At 43.4% G+C, this 16,013-nt stretch overlaps 1 protein-coding gene across 1 annotated transcript in view; it reads left to right on the forward strand.

Moving 5' to 3' along the window:
* CRIP2 (cysteine rich protein 2) overlaps nucleotides 1-16,013 on the forward strand; it is a 53,378-nt gene that overhangs the window by 28,439 nt on the left and 8,926 nt on the right. Inside the window, exons 2-6 of the mRNA XM_072115244.1 lie at nucleotides 4,306-4,400; nucleotides 11,663-11,720; nucleotides 12,071-12,202; nucleotides 14,227-14,295; nucleotides 14,522-14,616. Coding sequence (XP_071971345.1) covers nucleotides 4,306-4,400; nucleotides 11,663-11,720; nucleotides 12,071-12,202; nucleotides 14,227-14,295; nucleotides 14,522-14,616 — 449 coding nt within the window. The remainder of the gene's footprint in view (nucleotides 1-4,305; nucleotides 4,401-11,662; nucleotides 11,721-12,070; nucleotides 12,203-14,226; nucleotides 14,296-14,521; nucleotides 14,617-16,013) is intronic.

Raw genomic sequence — 16,013 nt, forward strand, 5'->3', positions numbered from 1 at the left:
AGGGATAATACACACAGTGATGTCACAGTACAGGGATAATACACACAGTGATGTCACAGTACAGGGATAATACACACAGTGATGTCACAGTACAGGGATAATACACACAGTGATGTCACAGTACAGGGATAATACACACAGTGATGTCACAGTACAGGGATAATACACACAGTGATGTCACAGTACAGGGATAATACACACAGTGATGTCACAGTACAGGGATAATACACGCAGTAATGTCACAGTACAGGGATAACACACACAGTGATGTCACAGTACAGGGATAACACACGCAGTGATGTCACAGTACAGGGATAACACACGCAGTGATGTCACAGTACAGGGATAACACACGCAGTGATGTCACAGTACAGGGATAATACACGCAGCGATGTCACAGTACAGAGATAATACACAGAGTGATGTCACAGTACAGGGATAATACACACAGCGATGTCACAGTACAGGGATAATACACGCAGTGATGTCACAGTACAGGGATAACACACGCAGTGATGTCACAGTACAGGGATAACACACGCAGTGATGTCACAGTACAGGGATAACACACGCAGTGATGTCACAGTACAGGGATAACACACGCAGTGATGTCACAGTACAGGGATAACACACGCAGTGATGTCACAGTACAGGGATAACACACGCAGTGATGTCACAGTACAGGGATAACACACGCAGTGATGTCACAGTACAGGGATAACACACGCAGTGATGTCACAGTACAGGGATAACACACGCAGTGATGTCACAGTACAGGGATAACACACGCAGTGATGTCACAGTACAGGGATAACACACGCAGTGATGTCACAGTACAGGGATAACACACGCAGTGATGTCACAGTACAGGGATAACACACGCAGTGATGTCACAGTACAGGGATAACACACGCAGTGATGTCACAGTACAGGGATAACACACGCAGTGATGTCACAGTACAGGGATAACACACGCAGTGATGTCACAGTACAGGGATAACACACGCAGTGATGTCACAGTACAGGGATAACACACGCAGTGATGTCACAGTACAGGGATAACACACGCAGTGATGTCACAGTACAGGGATAACACACGCAGTGATGTCACAGTACAGGGATAACACACGCAGTGATGTCACAGTACAGGGATAACACACGCAGTGATGTCACAGTACAGGGATAACACACGCAGTGATGTCACAGTACAGGGATAACACACGCAGTGATGTCACAGTACAGGGATAACACACGCAGTGATGTCACAGTACAGGGATAACACACGCAGTGATGTCACAGTACAGGCATAACACACGCAGTGATGTCACAGTACAGGGATAACACACGCAGTGATGTCACAGTACAGGGATAACACACGCAGTGATGTCACAGTACAGGCATAACACACGCAGTGATGTCACAGTACAGGGATAACACACGCAGTGATGTCACAGTACAGGGATCACACACGCAGTGATGTCACAGTACAGGGATCACACACGCAGTGATGTCACAGTACAGGGATCACACACGCAGTGATGTCACAGTACAGGGATCACACACGCAGTGATGTCACAGTACAGGGATCACACACGCAGTGATGTCACAGTACAGGGATCATACACGCAGTGATGTCACAGTACAGGGATAATACACTATATGCTCGGTGTATTATAGCACTGCTTTATATTAGCGCAGTAAGATGTAATATGGACATATCTTCTCAGTTCTTGATATTTATACAAATCTCTGTCTAGGTTGGATGTGTAAATGTTATTAATTTACCATGTGGGGAAATAACTACACGTCCCGGTGTAACCTTCACCTTAGACGTATTGTAAGTGTATAGTAGCAGCTCCCTACTCCTGGGTATCGGCTTATTCCCAGTAACGTGTGTGGTGTCTCCTGCTGCTTATAGGACACTGTGACACGACATGTGGAAAGAACGGGGAGCGCAGCAGTCACTTATTTATAGCACTTACAGGAAATAAGGTCATTTCTCCCATGAAAAGCCCTTTTTTTCATAGGAATATACCAGTAAACGAAGGAAAGAGGCTGGCACGTGTAGTGAGGATCACACCCTGCGGGCGCTGATGAGGCCAAGTGTCTGCGAGACAATGATGATGTATAACAGGAACCTGGAGACCGAACTCGTCTGTGTCCATAAATAACATAAACGTGTGCAAAACCTCAACTCAATATGTTCCCTATATATGAGAGGCCACTGAAGCGCTATTAGAAGTCTCCTGTCTGGGATTAAAGAGATTTGGACAGTGAAGGCTTCTAAAATACAGTGTAACACTTCTTAAAGGCAATGGAGATCCTCTATGCCACATACATAGTCTATATAATATGAATATTTAAAGGGGTTTTCCAATTACCTTGGGAAATAGACCAGAGGGTAGTGGTGACATGACCACGGGGGCCTTATCTCTATGCAGAGAGTATTATTATTAAGTATGAGGCCTGTGTATTTCTGAGTTACAACCATGAGACTATTGCTTGGACCATGGACACATCCTAGACTGCAGTGGAAACCTTCTAGACTCAAAGGATTGTAGGAGTATGAGAAGTTGTATGATCTCACCTCTGTCACCTGTGCATTGGATATCATGTGTGATATTATTTATGAGGCCTGTGTATTTCTAGGCTATAACTATGAGACAATTGCTTCCACTACCTGGAGCATGGACATATCGTTGACTATAAGCGAGACCTTAGACTGGAAGTTATGTAGGACTATGAGAACATTTTGAGGCCTGTGTATTTCTAGGCTATAAACATGAGACTATTGCTTGGGGCATGGTTCCACCCTAGACTGCATTAGAATGAAACGGCTGTAGGACTATGGGAACTTTTTATGGTCTCCCCTCTGCTGCCTTGTGTGCAGAGGATGAAATGTCTGATATGTATGAGGCCTGTGTATTTCTCAGCTATGACCATGTGACTATTACTTGGATGGTCACATCTTAGACTGCAGCGGAGACCCCCTAGACCAGTGATTTCCAACCTGTGTGCCGCGTTAAGGGGGGGCCTCTAGGGCCTTTTAATTAGTAAAGGTGGGCCTCTAGGGCCTTTTAATTAGTAAAGGGGGGCCGCTAGGGGCTCTTAACTAGTAAAGGGGGGCCGCTAGGGGCTCTTAACTAGTAAAGGGAGGCCGCTAGGGGCTCTTAACTAGTAAAGGGAGGCCGCTAGGGGCTCTTAACTAGTAAAGGGAGGCCGCTAGGGGCTCTTAACTAGTAAAGGGAGGCCGCTAGGGGCTCTTAACTAGTAAAGGGAGGCCGCTAGGGGCTCTTAACTAGTAAAGGGAGGCCGCTAGGGGCTCTTAACTAGTAAAGGGAGGCCGCTAGGTGCTCTTAACTAGTAAAGGGAGGCCGCTAGGGGCTCTTAACTAGTAAAGGGAGGCCGCTAGGGGCTCTTAACTAGTAAAGGGAGGCCTTTTATGACTGTTTTAGTGTCATTTTGTGCTATTTTGATTGGTGGTGTACCCCAGGATTTTCTAAGTATAAAAAGTGTGCCGCGGCTCAAAAAAGGTTGAAAATCACTGCCCTAGACAGCAAAGATAATAATTCCTTTATTTATATAGCGCACACAGATTACGCAGCACTCCACAGATCTTGTCAAATCAGTCCCAAGCCCTATGGTGCTCACAATGTAATCAAGCTACCAGTATATTTTGGAGTGTGGGAGGAAACCAGAGGACCCGGAGGAAACCCACGCGAACACGGAGAGAACATACAAACTCTTTGCAGATGTTGACTTGAACCCAGGATACCAGTGCTGCAAGGCTGTAATGCTAACCACTAAGCCACTGTGCCGCCCTGTGTAGGACTATGAAAAGGTTTTTATGGTTGCTATATTTAGACACTGATATAAATATGGATTTTTAGGGGATTTGCTTCTAATGTTTTAAGCGGTTTGTGTTGATTTACAGTCGCTGCTTGAAATGGAAAATGTAACTTTTTCCTATTTAGTCCATTTTTAGCAAAAGTATTAAAATCCTGTTATTTGTAGCCAAAGGATGAGTCTTTGTAAACATGTCGCTTGGTCCTGCACAGCAAAGACTCTTTCCAATTTTTTTTTTCCCTTTTAAAGGCTTTTTATCATTAAATCAACGTACGATATTGACGTTTTTCACACTTCAAACTTTAGTTGTATTATGTACATTGGATTATATTGACCCAACTTTATGTATGTGAAAATGCTGTATTTGTCACTTTTTCGTTGGCTTTTCCTTGTTACTATGTAACCGCACGCGTCTTTTATACCAGTTTGTGTAAATCGTCTTCTGTCTTGTTTCTGCAGCGGAGAAGGTGACCTCATTGGGGAAAGATTGGCACAAGTTCTGCCTAAAGTGCGAGCATTGCAACAAGACTCTTACTTCTGGTGGACACGCTGAGGTAAGGACCTGCGAAAAATAGAGCGCCATTATAGGATTGCACGCCGTTGTGTCAGCTATCCGACGTGTCCCCACGCAAACCTTCCTGTGAAAACTGTGAACCTAATTGAATTTTTAATGAAGTGCAAAGTAGTTCTCACTTAGATCTTTAAGTGTTACACACAGATTTAACGGAACCCTCCAAGGCTTCTAGAATTTGTGAAGATAAAAGATTCGAAGACTGAGAATCCGAGCGCTTCACGTTAAATCTACATTTACAATAAGAGTGACTTAAAGGGAACAGGTCACTAGGTTTTACCCCACTAAGTTACTACCCCTCAGGTCAGATATGAAATGTCCTCTTTGATTTCCCTCTTTTGTGTGAAATCTCACTCATTTACCTATAAAAAAAAATCTCCCCCAAAGTAAGGCAAATATGACTTTTTTTCACATGAGATGAGTCAAGTTTAGAGGCTGCAGGGGGAGTGTCACTTCAGAAGCCGCTATATTCTGTTCTATAGCACCTAGAAAAATGCTACTGTTGTCATATAAAAGATAAGAATCTCATCTTTCAGATCACATCAGGTTCAGTGGCAGTTAATAAATAGGCAGGAGATGGATCTTATCTGCTGTTCACATTTCCAACTATGTTTTAGGTTGCCTGTATTTCCGCTTCTATAAATCACAAAGCTATAAGCCTGTTGTAATCTGAAAGATAAATTCCTTATCTTTAATAGAACACCACACGTTACTAGGTTCTATAGAACAAAAGATGGGAGTTTCTTAAGTGAAACTACCCCTGCAGTCACTAAACTCGACTTGTCTAATGTGAAAATATCATATTTGCCTGACTTTTAGGGAGATTTTATTTTTATATCTCAATAGGTGAGATTTCACATAAACGAGGCAATTCTAAAATGGACATTTCATACCCTCCTTGAGGGGACTAGTAGTTTTAATGGGGTAAAACAGTTTTTTGGTACTATAGAAACCAAGATATAAGTATCTAAAGTGACACTCCGCATCTTTCACCAGCCTCTAAACCGGACTCCTCTTTTGCAAGTACTATAAATGGGCTTTATAGTACTTGGAACCATGGTTCTGGTATCAGATTAAAGAGAATCTCGTCTTTAAAATTGTATCACACTTGTGGCTCTAGGAGCTACAAAGGTACATTATTGCGACTACGCTCTGTTGGCGCGGAGAGGCACGGCCATCAGCAGAGGGTGTGCGGGCACAGGGAAGGAACGGGTTTGCAGACAGGACTATGCCGGGTCTGACCTGGCCTAGTTTTGCCTAAACCTTTTGATGTATCCGGCGGGACACTGAGGGGATTGAGGGGTGTGTGTTCCCGTCACACAATAAATTCCCCCCATAGTATGGAAATTGGATCTTTATGTGCAGGTCCTATTCCAAAACATGATTTTACCTGCCCATATCGACAGTTTTGTAGCTCACAAACACAAACAGATGTGGTTTGAAAGTTGAAATTTTCTTCTTTAATACAATACCAGAACTGTGGTTCTAGGTGCTGTGGAACCCAAGATATAGGCGTCTAAATTAATTCTCCTCAGCAGCCCCTGTGCCTGACTCATCTCTTGTAAAGTCGCTTGAAAAACCCCAACAAAGCAGAAAATATTCTTCAGTACCATAATTATTTGTAATATTGACATTGCCATACTGATTTTTTTTCCACATTACAGGCGGTCCCCTACTTAAGAACACTTAACTTGCATACGACCCCTAGTTACAAACTTGTACTTGTACTTTAGTCCTAGGCTACAATAATCAGCTATAACAGTTATCACAGGTGTCTGTAATGAAGCTTTAGTGTTAATATTGATTCTTATGACAACCCAACATTTTTAAAATCCAATTGTCACAGAGACCAAAAAAGTTCTGGTTGGGATTACAATAATAAAATATACAGTTCCGACTTACATACAAATTCAACTTAAGAACAAACCTACAGAACCTATGTTGTATGTAACCCGGGGACTGCCTGTAATAGATTCTCAAGATATTTCAGAAGATAAAAAAAAGAGTCTGGTTTTATAGACTAATGAACCTCTTAATATACTTGACACCGGAACTGGAGCCGTAGACTTCGATCATGTTCTAGTCAGCGGGGCAGTGGAATTATATGGGATTTGGTGTGAAATTTTCTGTGCCTCCACATGTCCAGCTGTGACTTTTCTGATCTGGAAACATTAGCATCTCGGAGTCTTTTCAAGGCTTTAGAAAGACGTCTTCTCGATTTCATGTTTGGTTGCTATGGAGACTCTCCATTCCCATCTTACGGACAATAGAAATATTGTCTGCGGTCGGGAACAGGTGGTTCCCAAGAGTGTAGTCTCTGCGCCGTAATCCAAAAATGAGTGTGGAATTTGAGCGGTCGCCCATTGCTTTCTGCCTGGCATCACATTCCCCCAGCTCCAATCACGTTTATTCACAGGTGAGATTTACACCCGTCTTCAGGGAGACCCATTGTTTGGCCTCCCAGATTTATGTCAACTTGAGTCATTAATCTGGCTAAGGCCTTGGAAATTTGGGAGTTGCACCGAAGAATTTAGTTTATTTGGAGTAAAACTGCATTTACTTTTAAAGAGGACCGGTCCACTGAAATAAAGGCTCTAGGAGCACTTACTAAAGTTAGCAGCGATTTAACACTGCTCTTACTAGGGTTTGACATTGACATGGAGAGTCCTGATTACCCTGCCCACACACAGTGATTGACAGGGAGAATCCAGATTACCCCGCCCACACACAGTGATTGACAGGGAGAGTCCTGATTACCCCGCCCACACACAGTGACGGAATGTCCATTCATTCCAAACCACAACCTGCAGAATTACTAATGTATCGTCTATTATGAATAATACATGGTGCAAGATTCAAGATCCCACCCAAACCTAGTGCACCGTGTGCTTGTCTCATCCATCCCAGCATCTCCTGCTATAAGCAGCATAGGGTGGAGCAATATTCCCATCTGTGTCTGCTGTGACATCTGCAGGACGTCCATGAGGAATGTGAAATATCCTGAGACTCTGTGTGTAGTCATCTCATGATTTCCGTTGCCAAAGGGACCAGATCTGATAATAGTATTATATTTATACAACCAAATATAGAAATGTTTAGCCATTTTCTCAATAAATCACAGTCGGTGCTTGAGAAATTAGAATATTTGGCGTTTTAATAGAGGTATTTTATGGTTATTAAAGAAAATCTGGACTAACCTTGGCTCCTAAGCCTTACAGCACATTGGGGAACATTTACTAAGAATGGTTCAAAGTGCACTACATGCAGTGTCCTGTGTATAGTGCAGGGGGCGCCAGATTCGTGATTTCTGACGCGCGTTCTTCATGATTCTGGCGCTCCCTGAACTGCCCCAACAGAGTGCAGAAAATTTTTTTCTGGTCTATCTTTAGCATGGGGGCATGACACACTTCTGTCGGACTTTCATGTTAAATCTGGCACACGGTCCGACTGACTGGAACACCTCCTAATTTGCTCTGTAACGAAGGATATATTCACACTGCCGTTGCCCGCCCGTACCGTACCGTAGCGGGCAACGGCAGTGTACGGGGAGAGGAGGAGGAGGAGGTGAGCGCAGCTCACCCCCGCCCCTCTCCATAGCAACCTATGGCGCACAGCGCCGTATTACGGGAAAAGATAGGACAGGTCCTATCTTTTTCCCAGGTACGGAACGGCACGGTGCCGCACGTGTGCGGCACCGTACCGCTCCCGTAGGGTGCCGTGCGCCCATTGCTGCCTATGGGGGACGTATATCGGCCGTATATACGTCCCCCATACGTTAGTGTGAATGTAGCCTAAACGATTGCGTGTGACACATTTTGTACAAGCAGTTTCCACTAGAAAGAATGTGCAAAGCCCTTAGTGAACCGTGATCTTGTCTAATCTACAGGTAACTTGCTATGTGCTGCTTGCAGATAGGACACTATGTACAATCTACTCAGTTCCTCCTGCTCTACGATATTCTGCCTGCGGATAAGACACTATGTACACTCTGCTTAGCTCATCCTGCTCTATAACATACTGCCTGCAGATAGGACACTAGGTACAATCTGCTCAGCTCCCCCTGCTCTATAACATGCTGCCTGCATATAGGACACCATGTACAAGCTGCTCAGCTCCCCCTGCTCTATAACATGCTGCCTGCATATAGGACACTATGTACAAGCTGCTCAGCTCCTCCTGCTCTATAACATGCTGTCTGCATATAGGACACTATGTACTATCTGCTCAGCTCCTCCTGCTCTATTACATGCTGCCTGCAGATAGGACACTATGGACAATCTACTCAGCTCCCCCTGCTCTATAACATGCTGCCTGCATATAGGACACTATGTACAAGCTGCTCAGCTCCTCCTGCTCTATAACATGCTGTCTGCATATAGGACACTATGTACTATCTGCTCAGCTCCTCCTGCTCTATTACATGCTGCCTGCATATAGGACACTATGTACAAGCTACTCAGCTCCTCCTGCTCTATTACATGCTGCCTGCAGATAGGACACTATGTACAATCTGCTCAGCTCCTCCTACTCTATAACATACTGCCTGCAGATAGAACACTATGTACAATCTTGCTCAGCTCCTCCTGCTCTATAACATGCTGCCTGCAGATAGGACACTATGTACAAGCTGCTCAGCTCCTCCTGCTCTATAACATGCTGCCTGCATATAGGACACTATGTACAAGCTGCTCAGCTCCTCCTGCTCTATTACTTGCTGCCTGCATATAGGACACTATGTACAAGCTACTCAGCTCCTCCTGCTCTATTACATGCTGCCTGCAGATAGGACACTATGTACAATCTGCTCAGCTCCTCCTACTCTATAACATGCTGCCTGCATATAGGACACTATGTACAAGCTGCTCAGCTCCTCCTGCTCTATGAGAACTTGTGAAATGATGAGATGTGATATTCGTCTCCAGCATCGGATTACGTACGTTATTTCTCCTATTATGTAATGCTTGTGGACCTGATACCACAGACACCTGAGCAGTAGAGGAATATAATTGCAGGGTTCCTGTGTTTTATAAACACTTGTGCAAACTCGATGTAACCTAAAACATGTAGAGGCAATAATACAAACCGAAATAACCACGTAAATGAGCGGCTGTGTCTCTACACGACAGCCATACACCCTCACATCACCTGATGGTCCTGTGCAGTTCATTCTCCATACATTGTGGGGTACGGCATGTCTGGATAATATACTGACCAGGTTTGTGATCCGAAGCCATCGCTTCATCTACATACTAGAACCCCCCCAATCCTCCCTGCAGACCACAATCCCAATGACCTCACTCCCTATTGTAACTTGAAGATGGGTTTCTCTATAGACATGAATCAGTGCCCCAGACACAGCGGCCGCCGGCCTCCATCATGTCTAGCCGCCCACAGTATAATATATGCCACCGCAAACTTATCCACACTCATGTTTGGTCCAACTGCAATAAATTTGGTTCATGTTCTCTGTTAATTAGCTTAAAGAGGTTTCCAGAGACATGATATTGATATCCCAATATAAGATCGGTGGAATTCTGACATTCAAGACCAGCACCGATCACCGGATTCTGGTTCTAGAATCTACACCGTTGCGAGTATAGCTCCAATGTTTGAGCTGAGGCTGGTCCAGGAAATTGCAGCTTGTCTCCTAATTTCTCAAATGGGAACTGAACTGTGGGTTTCTTGTGCCCAAATATAGGTCATAGCTGCAAAACCCCCTTAAAGGAACTCCTCCTGACTGGTGGTATATAGTCTTAATGGAGTAACTAGGCACATCTCTGGTCCTCCCTGTGCCAGAAAGTCAGAGCATCAGCTATATTATACAAATGGGTTGTGGCTTTGAGAAGACCTGCCCCTCCAGATAAGCCCAGCACCCTTTTTTAAAAAATTTATTTATTTTTGATGCAAAAATCTTGATGTAGGGGCATTAGTTTAATGTCTAATGTGGGTGGGTGCATATCTGAATATTGTGTGAAGTGGGTGTGGCTTATCTGGATTATTCTTCTAGATAAGCCCTACCCACTTTTTTTTCCAGAAAGTAGATGTAGGTGGAACTTTTAAATGGCAGATTTGTAACAATTTTTGTATTTGTTGCAGGTTTGTATTTTTGTGATAACTTGTAAGATTGAGACAATTTTTGTGACCCTTTTTTAAAAAAAAATTGCATGTGATAAATCCGGCCTTGCATGGGCTGGGGGACATCAGATATCTCTTCTAAGACTGTGGAAGGAAGGTCTAATATTAGTTGTGTGGGTTAGGAGCGCGGCTTATAATCCTGAAATAGAATGGACCATGGTATAGAGGAGCCGCTTTGTAATTCTATAAGGACAGTGAGCTGCAAATTATTATAACCTTTCCCCCGGAGGCAGGTGATGAGGAGGGAATAAGTCTTTATTATGATGTTACTGGTGACACCAGTAATAAACCTTGACAAATGGGTGGAGCATGTGTCATGCTGAGTGCAAGTCATAGAATCCGGAACCCAGAGGTGTCCAAGAGATACAAAATACAACATATTGGGGCTCATTTATTAAGCGTCTGCAGACCATGATTCCATCGGGTTTCCCGAATATTTCCGTTTTGCGCCAAATTGCCCCGGGATTTTGGCGCGCACGATTGGATCGTGGCACATCGGCACCGGCTTGCATGAGACAGAAATTGGGAGGCGTGCCGTCGGACAACCCGCAGAATTTCAAAAATTAAATTGTGTCGCAAGATCAAGCACTCACACGCATCAGGAAGAAGAAGGTGAACTCTGGCGGACCTCAGCGCGGAAGCGACACATGCAGGAAATTGGACGCACGATCTTAGTGAATCGCGACAGACCCGAATCCTCGTTGGACAACGCACCGCGGGATTGCGACAGGGCCGGGTAAGTAAATCTGCCCAAGTGTGTCATATAGGTGTGTAATGCTCTGTCTACAACTTTGTGCACCCAGCGGAACTACAATTCCTATTAGTAGGGGCCTCCATGGTTAAGCTCTTAAGGGGGGGGGGGGGGGGGGGGTCAGTGTCTGATTGCTGGGAGCCTGAACCCTATAAGTAGGTTCTCAGCATCCAATGTGACTAAGAGGTAAGTGTAGTATATGGGACAGGGCTGAGTCACCCAGTCCTGTTGCAGTTGGTGACATCCACCTGACGTGTATTATTACTTTTGTGTGATGCAGTCTCTATATGTTGTAGTCTGTATTCGTAATACATGTCCCATATAATAAGTGTATACCATCCCTCTTTATATCATTTCAGCATGCCGGAAAACCGTACTGTCACAAGCCTTGTTATGCCTCATTATACGGACCAAAAGGTGAGTTTTCTTTTATAATGAATCAAAAATTGGAGGCAGACTCCTTAAAATACAACATAAAATGGGGGATAGGGATCTGATGAGTGGAGGTTCAATCTCTTGGATCCTCACCAGACACAGGAATAGAGATTGGAGGGGAGTACATTGCGCGTGTAGTCGCTGATCCATTGAAATGGAGCAACTTTGGACCCTAATTCTCTTGTTTGATGGGTCAGAACATTTGGACTCTTCGTTCACTTTGGAACAGAGTTTTGCACGTGTAGAGGTCCAGGAATAGATGGGGCTGTGTTCACACCATGATGCTTTGATGTTTTTGTAATTTTCGGCATGGCCACTGTTGCATATTTCAGGTGTTAATATTGGAGGCGCGGGATCCTACATCTACAGGAAGCCAAGTGAAGACAAACCAACATCACCGACCGAAGTAGCTCCAAAGGTGGAAGAGAAGAAAGTTAGTGCAGCTCCAAAGACTCTCAACAAAGGTGAGAGACTGAGAAAATGGCTCATGGTTTCACTATACAATCCTGGTAATTAAAACACGGAAGATATGTAAATGGTAGACGCTTCTTCAGACCACAGGGATGGATTCAGACTGTCATGGGCCCTGGGCTGTATGAATATTGTAGCCCCTCAAAGTCTCGAATCAGTTCCTACATATGGTACTAGAATCCGCTTCTTGGGGAATGGAGGATGTGTCCCTTCTACCTGCTTTCAATCTGCGGTTTCAGGACCTTTGGAGGACCTTCAAAGGTCCTGAAATAACTCTTGTGTATTGAGAGCAGGAACATATGTACGAGGATTTTGTGGGTGAAGGTCCTTCTCAGTATAGAACTTGGTGGGCGGTTTAGGTGCCCATGGACCCCCTAAAAGGCATTGGCCCTGGGCTACTATCCAAAACACCTATATTATAATCCACTACTGTACATCCACCAAGCTCCCAATAATCATACATGTTAATGGACGGTGGTCACTCCCCCAAATCAGCTGCCTGAAGTGTTCCCAATTTGTCAGTGAGGTCACGTAGTGAATTCGGCTGGGCTGCAATACCATCCATGGCCACTGTACTATGTATGTGTTATACTATAACAACCTATTCCAGACTCCTTAAAGGGATACTGTCATGTTGTTATGGACCCTCATTGCCCACCATGCCATTATTATGACTTTGTGAAATTATGTGAATACCAGTTAGAGTCACCGGTTGTGCTCCTTCTGTATGTCCACCCCTTCCCTACAGTGCACAGGTAATGGGATTACAGTAGTAATATTAATGCATAATCCCATCCACACTGACAAATCTCTGGTAAAGCACTCAGTCCATTTGTTTCCTTTGTGGTTCCATCCACTTTCCGCCCCTCATTGACTCACACAGAGGAATTCCTGGCAGCGCAGGGTATTGTGATATAGAGAACAATCCACAATTGTTAGCTCCCGGATCACACCATAGATCACTGTGACCCACAGAAGCAGGTACCGGGCTCACTTCTCACACTAAGCAATGGCGTGCTCCCGGCAGCACATTCAATAAGCCAGAAGTATATTTACTTAAGATAAAAAAATGGGCTTTTAGCCCACAAAATGGTAAACTTAGTGTGTAATATACTGATAGGGAGGGCAGTATATTTGTACTGGATTATGGGTTATTATATACTGATATGAAGGGCTATTAACGTTTGGATAATCATATTACATGTCTTAAAAGGGTTGGGTAAGATTTTATATCCACAGAATGAGCCATCAATATGTGTGCTGAGTTTTAGTATATGCAATATAGCTGATTCTCAAATCTACCATCAGAATCCATCATGATAAACCAGGGACATTACTCATAGATCCAGGCCCCGGACTGTGGTAATCTTCTTATATTTGTTATCCATGGCCTCCTACCTTCTAAAATTAACTTTGAAAACTATGCTAATGAGCTCTGGGGGTGTTACCTGTGCCCCTCCATGCTGTATCTTCACAGGCTGTTACACTGTCTCACCCTCTCCTTACTCCCCCAGCATTTCCCTGTCCCTGATGTAATCTTACACAATGGGAGGGGGAAGTGCTCCTGGCGCATTACCTTATAAAAAGTTGATTTTAGAAGGAAGGAAGCCATAGATAACAAATACTAAAAGATTTCCAGTCTCGGTGCCTGGATCTATGAGTAATGTCCCTGGTTTATCATGTTGGATTTTGATGATAGATTCTCTTTAAGTTCTCGATGACCAGAAATCTAATTCCTCGCCAACCCCTTTAAATATCCTGTTTCAAGGACGTTATAAGGTCGGACATTGACTATCAAGGTAAATACTTATAAGTGACAGTAGTAAGTCAGTTTCTTCCCTATTGGAGGGGAGCTCATTTGGAAACTTTTTCCCGAAATGCAGTTTTTGGAGATTCCAAATTCTTTGGAATAAGAATGGGGGGAGCCTGTTGTTCTGTGCCTATTTATCAGCCTGATGAAGGATGATGTAAGGACCTGGTTACAGATTATAACATGTGTAACTTCTCTCTCTTTCAGCTACAAGTATAACCACGTTTACAGGAGAACCCAATCTATGTCCTCGCTGTGAAAAGAGCGTGTTTTTTGGTACGAAAATTGTCATAGTCTATTACAGTTCTTTGATAAAAAAAAAAAAAGTAAAGTATGGAAATACAATGGATATTATTTAACAATTCTCACAATCCATGAATACCACATCTCCTATAGGCAATGTCATGTCACCACGTGGTTCTTAGCCACTATCAGTCCGCTGTAACTTGTTGCTGGGCCCCTGAATAATGTATAATGAATTATCTTTCTTTTCTTTCTGCAGCAGAGAAAGTGACCTCTCTGGGGAAGGATTGGCATCGACCTTGTCTGAGATGTGAACGTTGCTCCAAAACTCTAACTCCAGGCGGTCATGCGGAGGTGAGAAATATTCTGTATATTCATGTGGTTTTTTTCTTAAATAGACTCAGACACCAGATCTTACACTATGAGAATACCAGCCCTCCCCGGTAAGGTATTACATTTCCTTATTACAATTCCTTCTTTTACAGTAAGACTCTCCAGTTTACGTGTAAAAAAGAAAAACCTCCAAAGTCATAAGCAAATGAGGAGAGTACTTTTTTTTTTTTTTTCTGCGCCAAGTCACTTTTAGAGGCTGAAGAAAGAGCATAAATTCAGATGCCACTATCTTAGGGTCTATAGCAGCTTGATCGATGTTTCTTGAGTCATTGTAAAGTTAAGGATCACGGTGGTTGTTCTGGAGATACAGACGGATAAATACACAGTTGGAAATACGAGCTACAGATAAAGATCCAGTTCTTACTCGTTTCTTTAAAGGAGTGTTCCCATATTAGCAAATTTATGTTACGGTTTGTATTTTGAAAAGTTATACAATTTCCCAATATACTTTCTGTATCAGTATGTCGCGGTTTTCTAGATCTCTGCTTGCTGTCATTCTATAGGAAGCTTCTATGTTTACTTCCAGTGGATAGAAATCTGTCCATGGTCACACAGGTGCATTTCTCGTTATATATCACACGGCTCTGATTACTCTCTGAGACTAATGAGCCGTGCACCTGTGTGACCATGGTCAGATTTCTATCCACTGGAAGTAAACATGGAAGCTTTCAAAAGAATGACAGCAAGCAGAGATCTAGAAAACCGAAATTGTATAACTTTTTATAATACAATCAATAACATTAATTTGCCAAAGTGGGAATAACCCTTTAACTGTATTTATCTCTGGCCCTGTAGTCACAGAACCACAAGACTGATGCAATCTTAACGATGAGATTCTCAACTTTTGGATGACACTATAAGTGCTGTAGAATTTGATGGCGCTATATAAATAAAGACTATTATTATTAACCATGCTAGGAGTGTCTGAACTGATGCTGAAGACTCAACTCGGGCAAAAAAGTGACTCTTCTCTGATCATTTGCATTTGACTTTGAAGTCAGTTATTATAAGGAAACAGGTGAGTATTAATATAAGAGTCAATGCTATAGAAGATATTTTATACCCCATCTCCGGGGGCTGCGAGCTTAGTGGGACTAACCCTAACCCCAAAACTGAAAACCCCTCTAATGTAAGTACAATGATGTGTGCACCATGTATCTTCAGGTTTTGGAGTACAGGTTTAGTCACTTTTTACGATTACCAGATGAACCCCTGATTTACTTAACCTTAATTTAGACCACCCCAGGGGGGGGGGGTGAGGTTACAGCACAGCAGGGGGCTTAAGCATCTGGTAGTAAGATCTTCTTGACACACAACCAAGTGTTGAAAACGAATTTGTATTTCACTCATGAGCTTCC

This window comes from Engystomops pustulosus, chromosome 7 (assembly GCF_040894005.1).
Source record: "Engystomops pustulosus chromosome 7, aEngPut4.maternal, whole genome shotgun sequence".
In the NCBI taxonomy this organism is placed as follows: domain Eukaryota; kingdom Metazoa; phylum Chordata; class Amphibia; order Anura; family Leptodactylidae; genus Engystomops; species Engystomops pustulosus.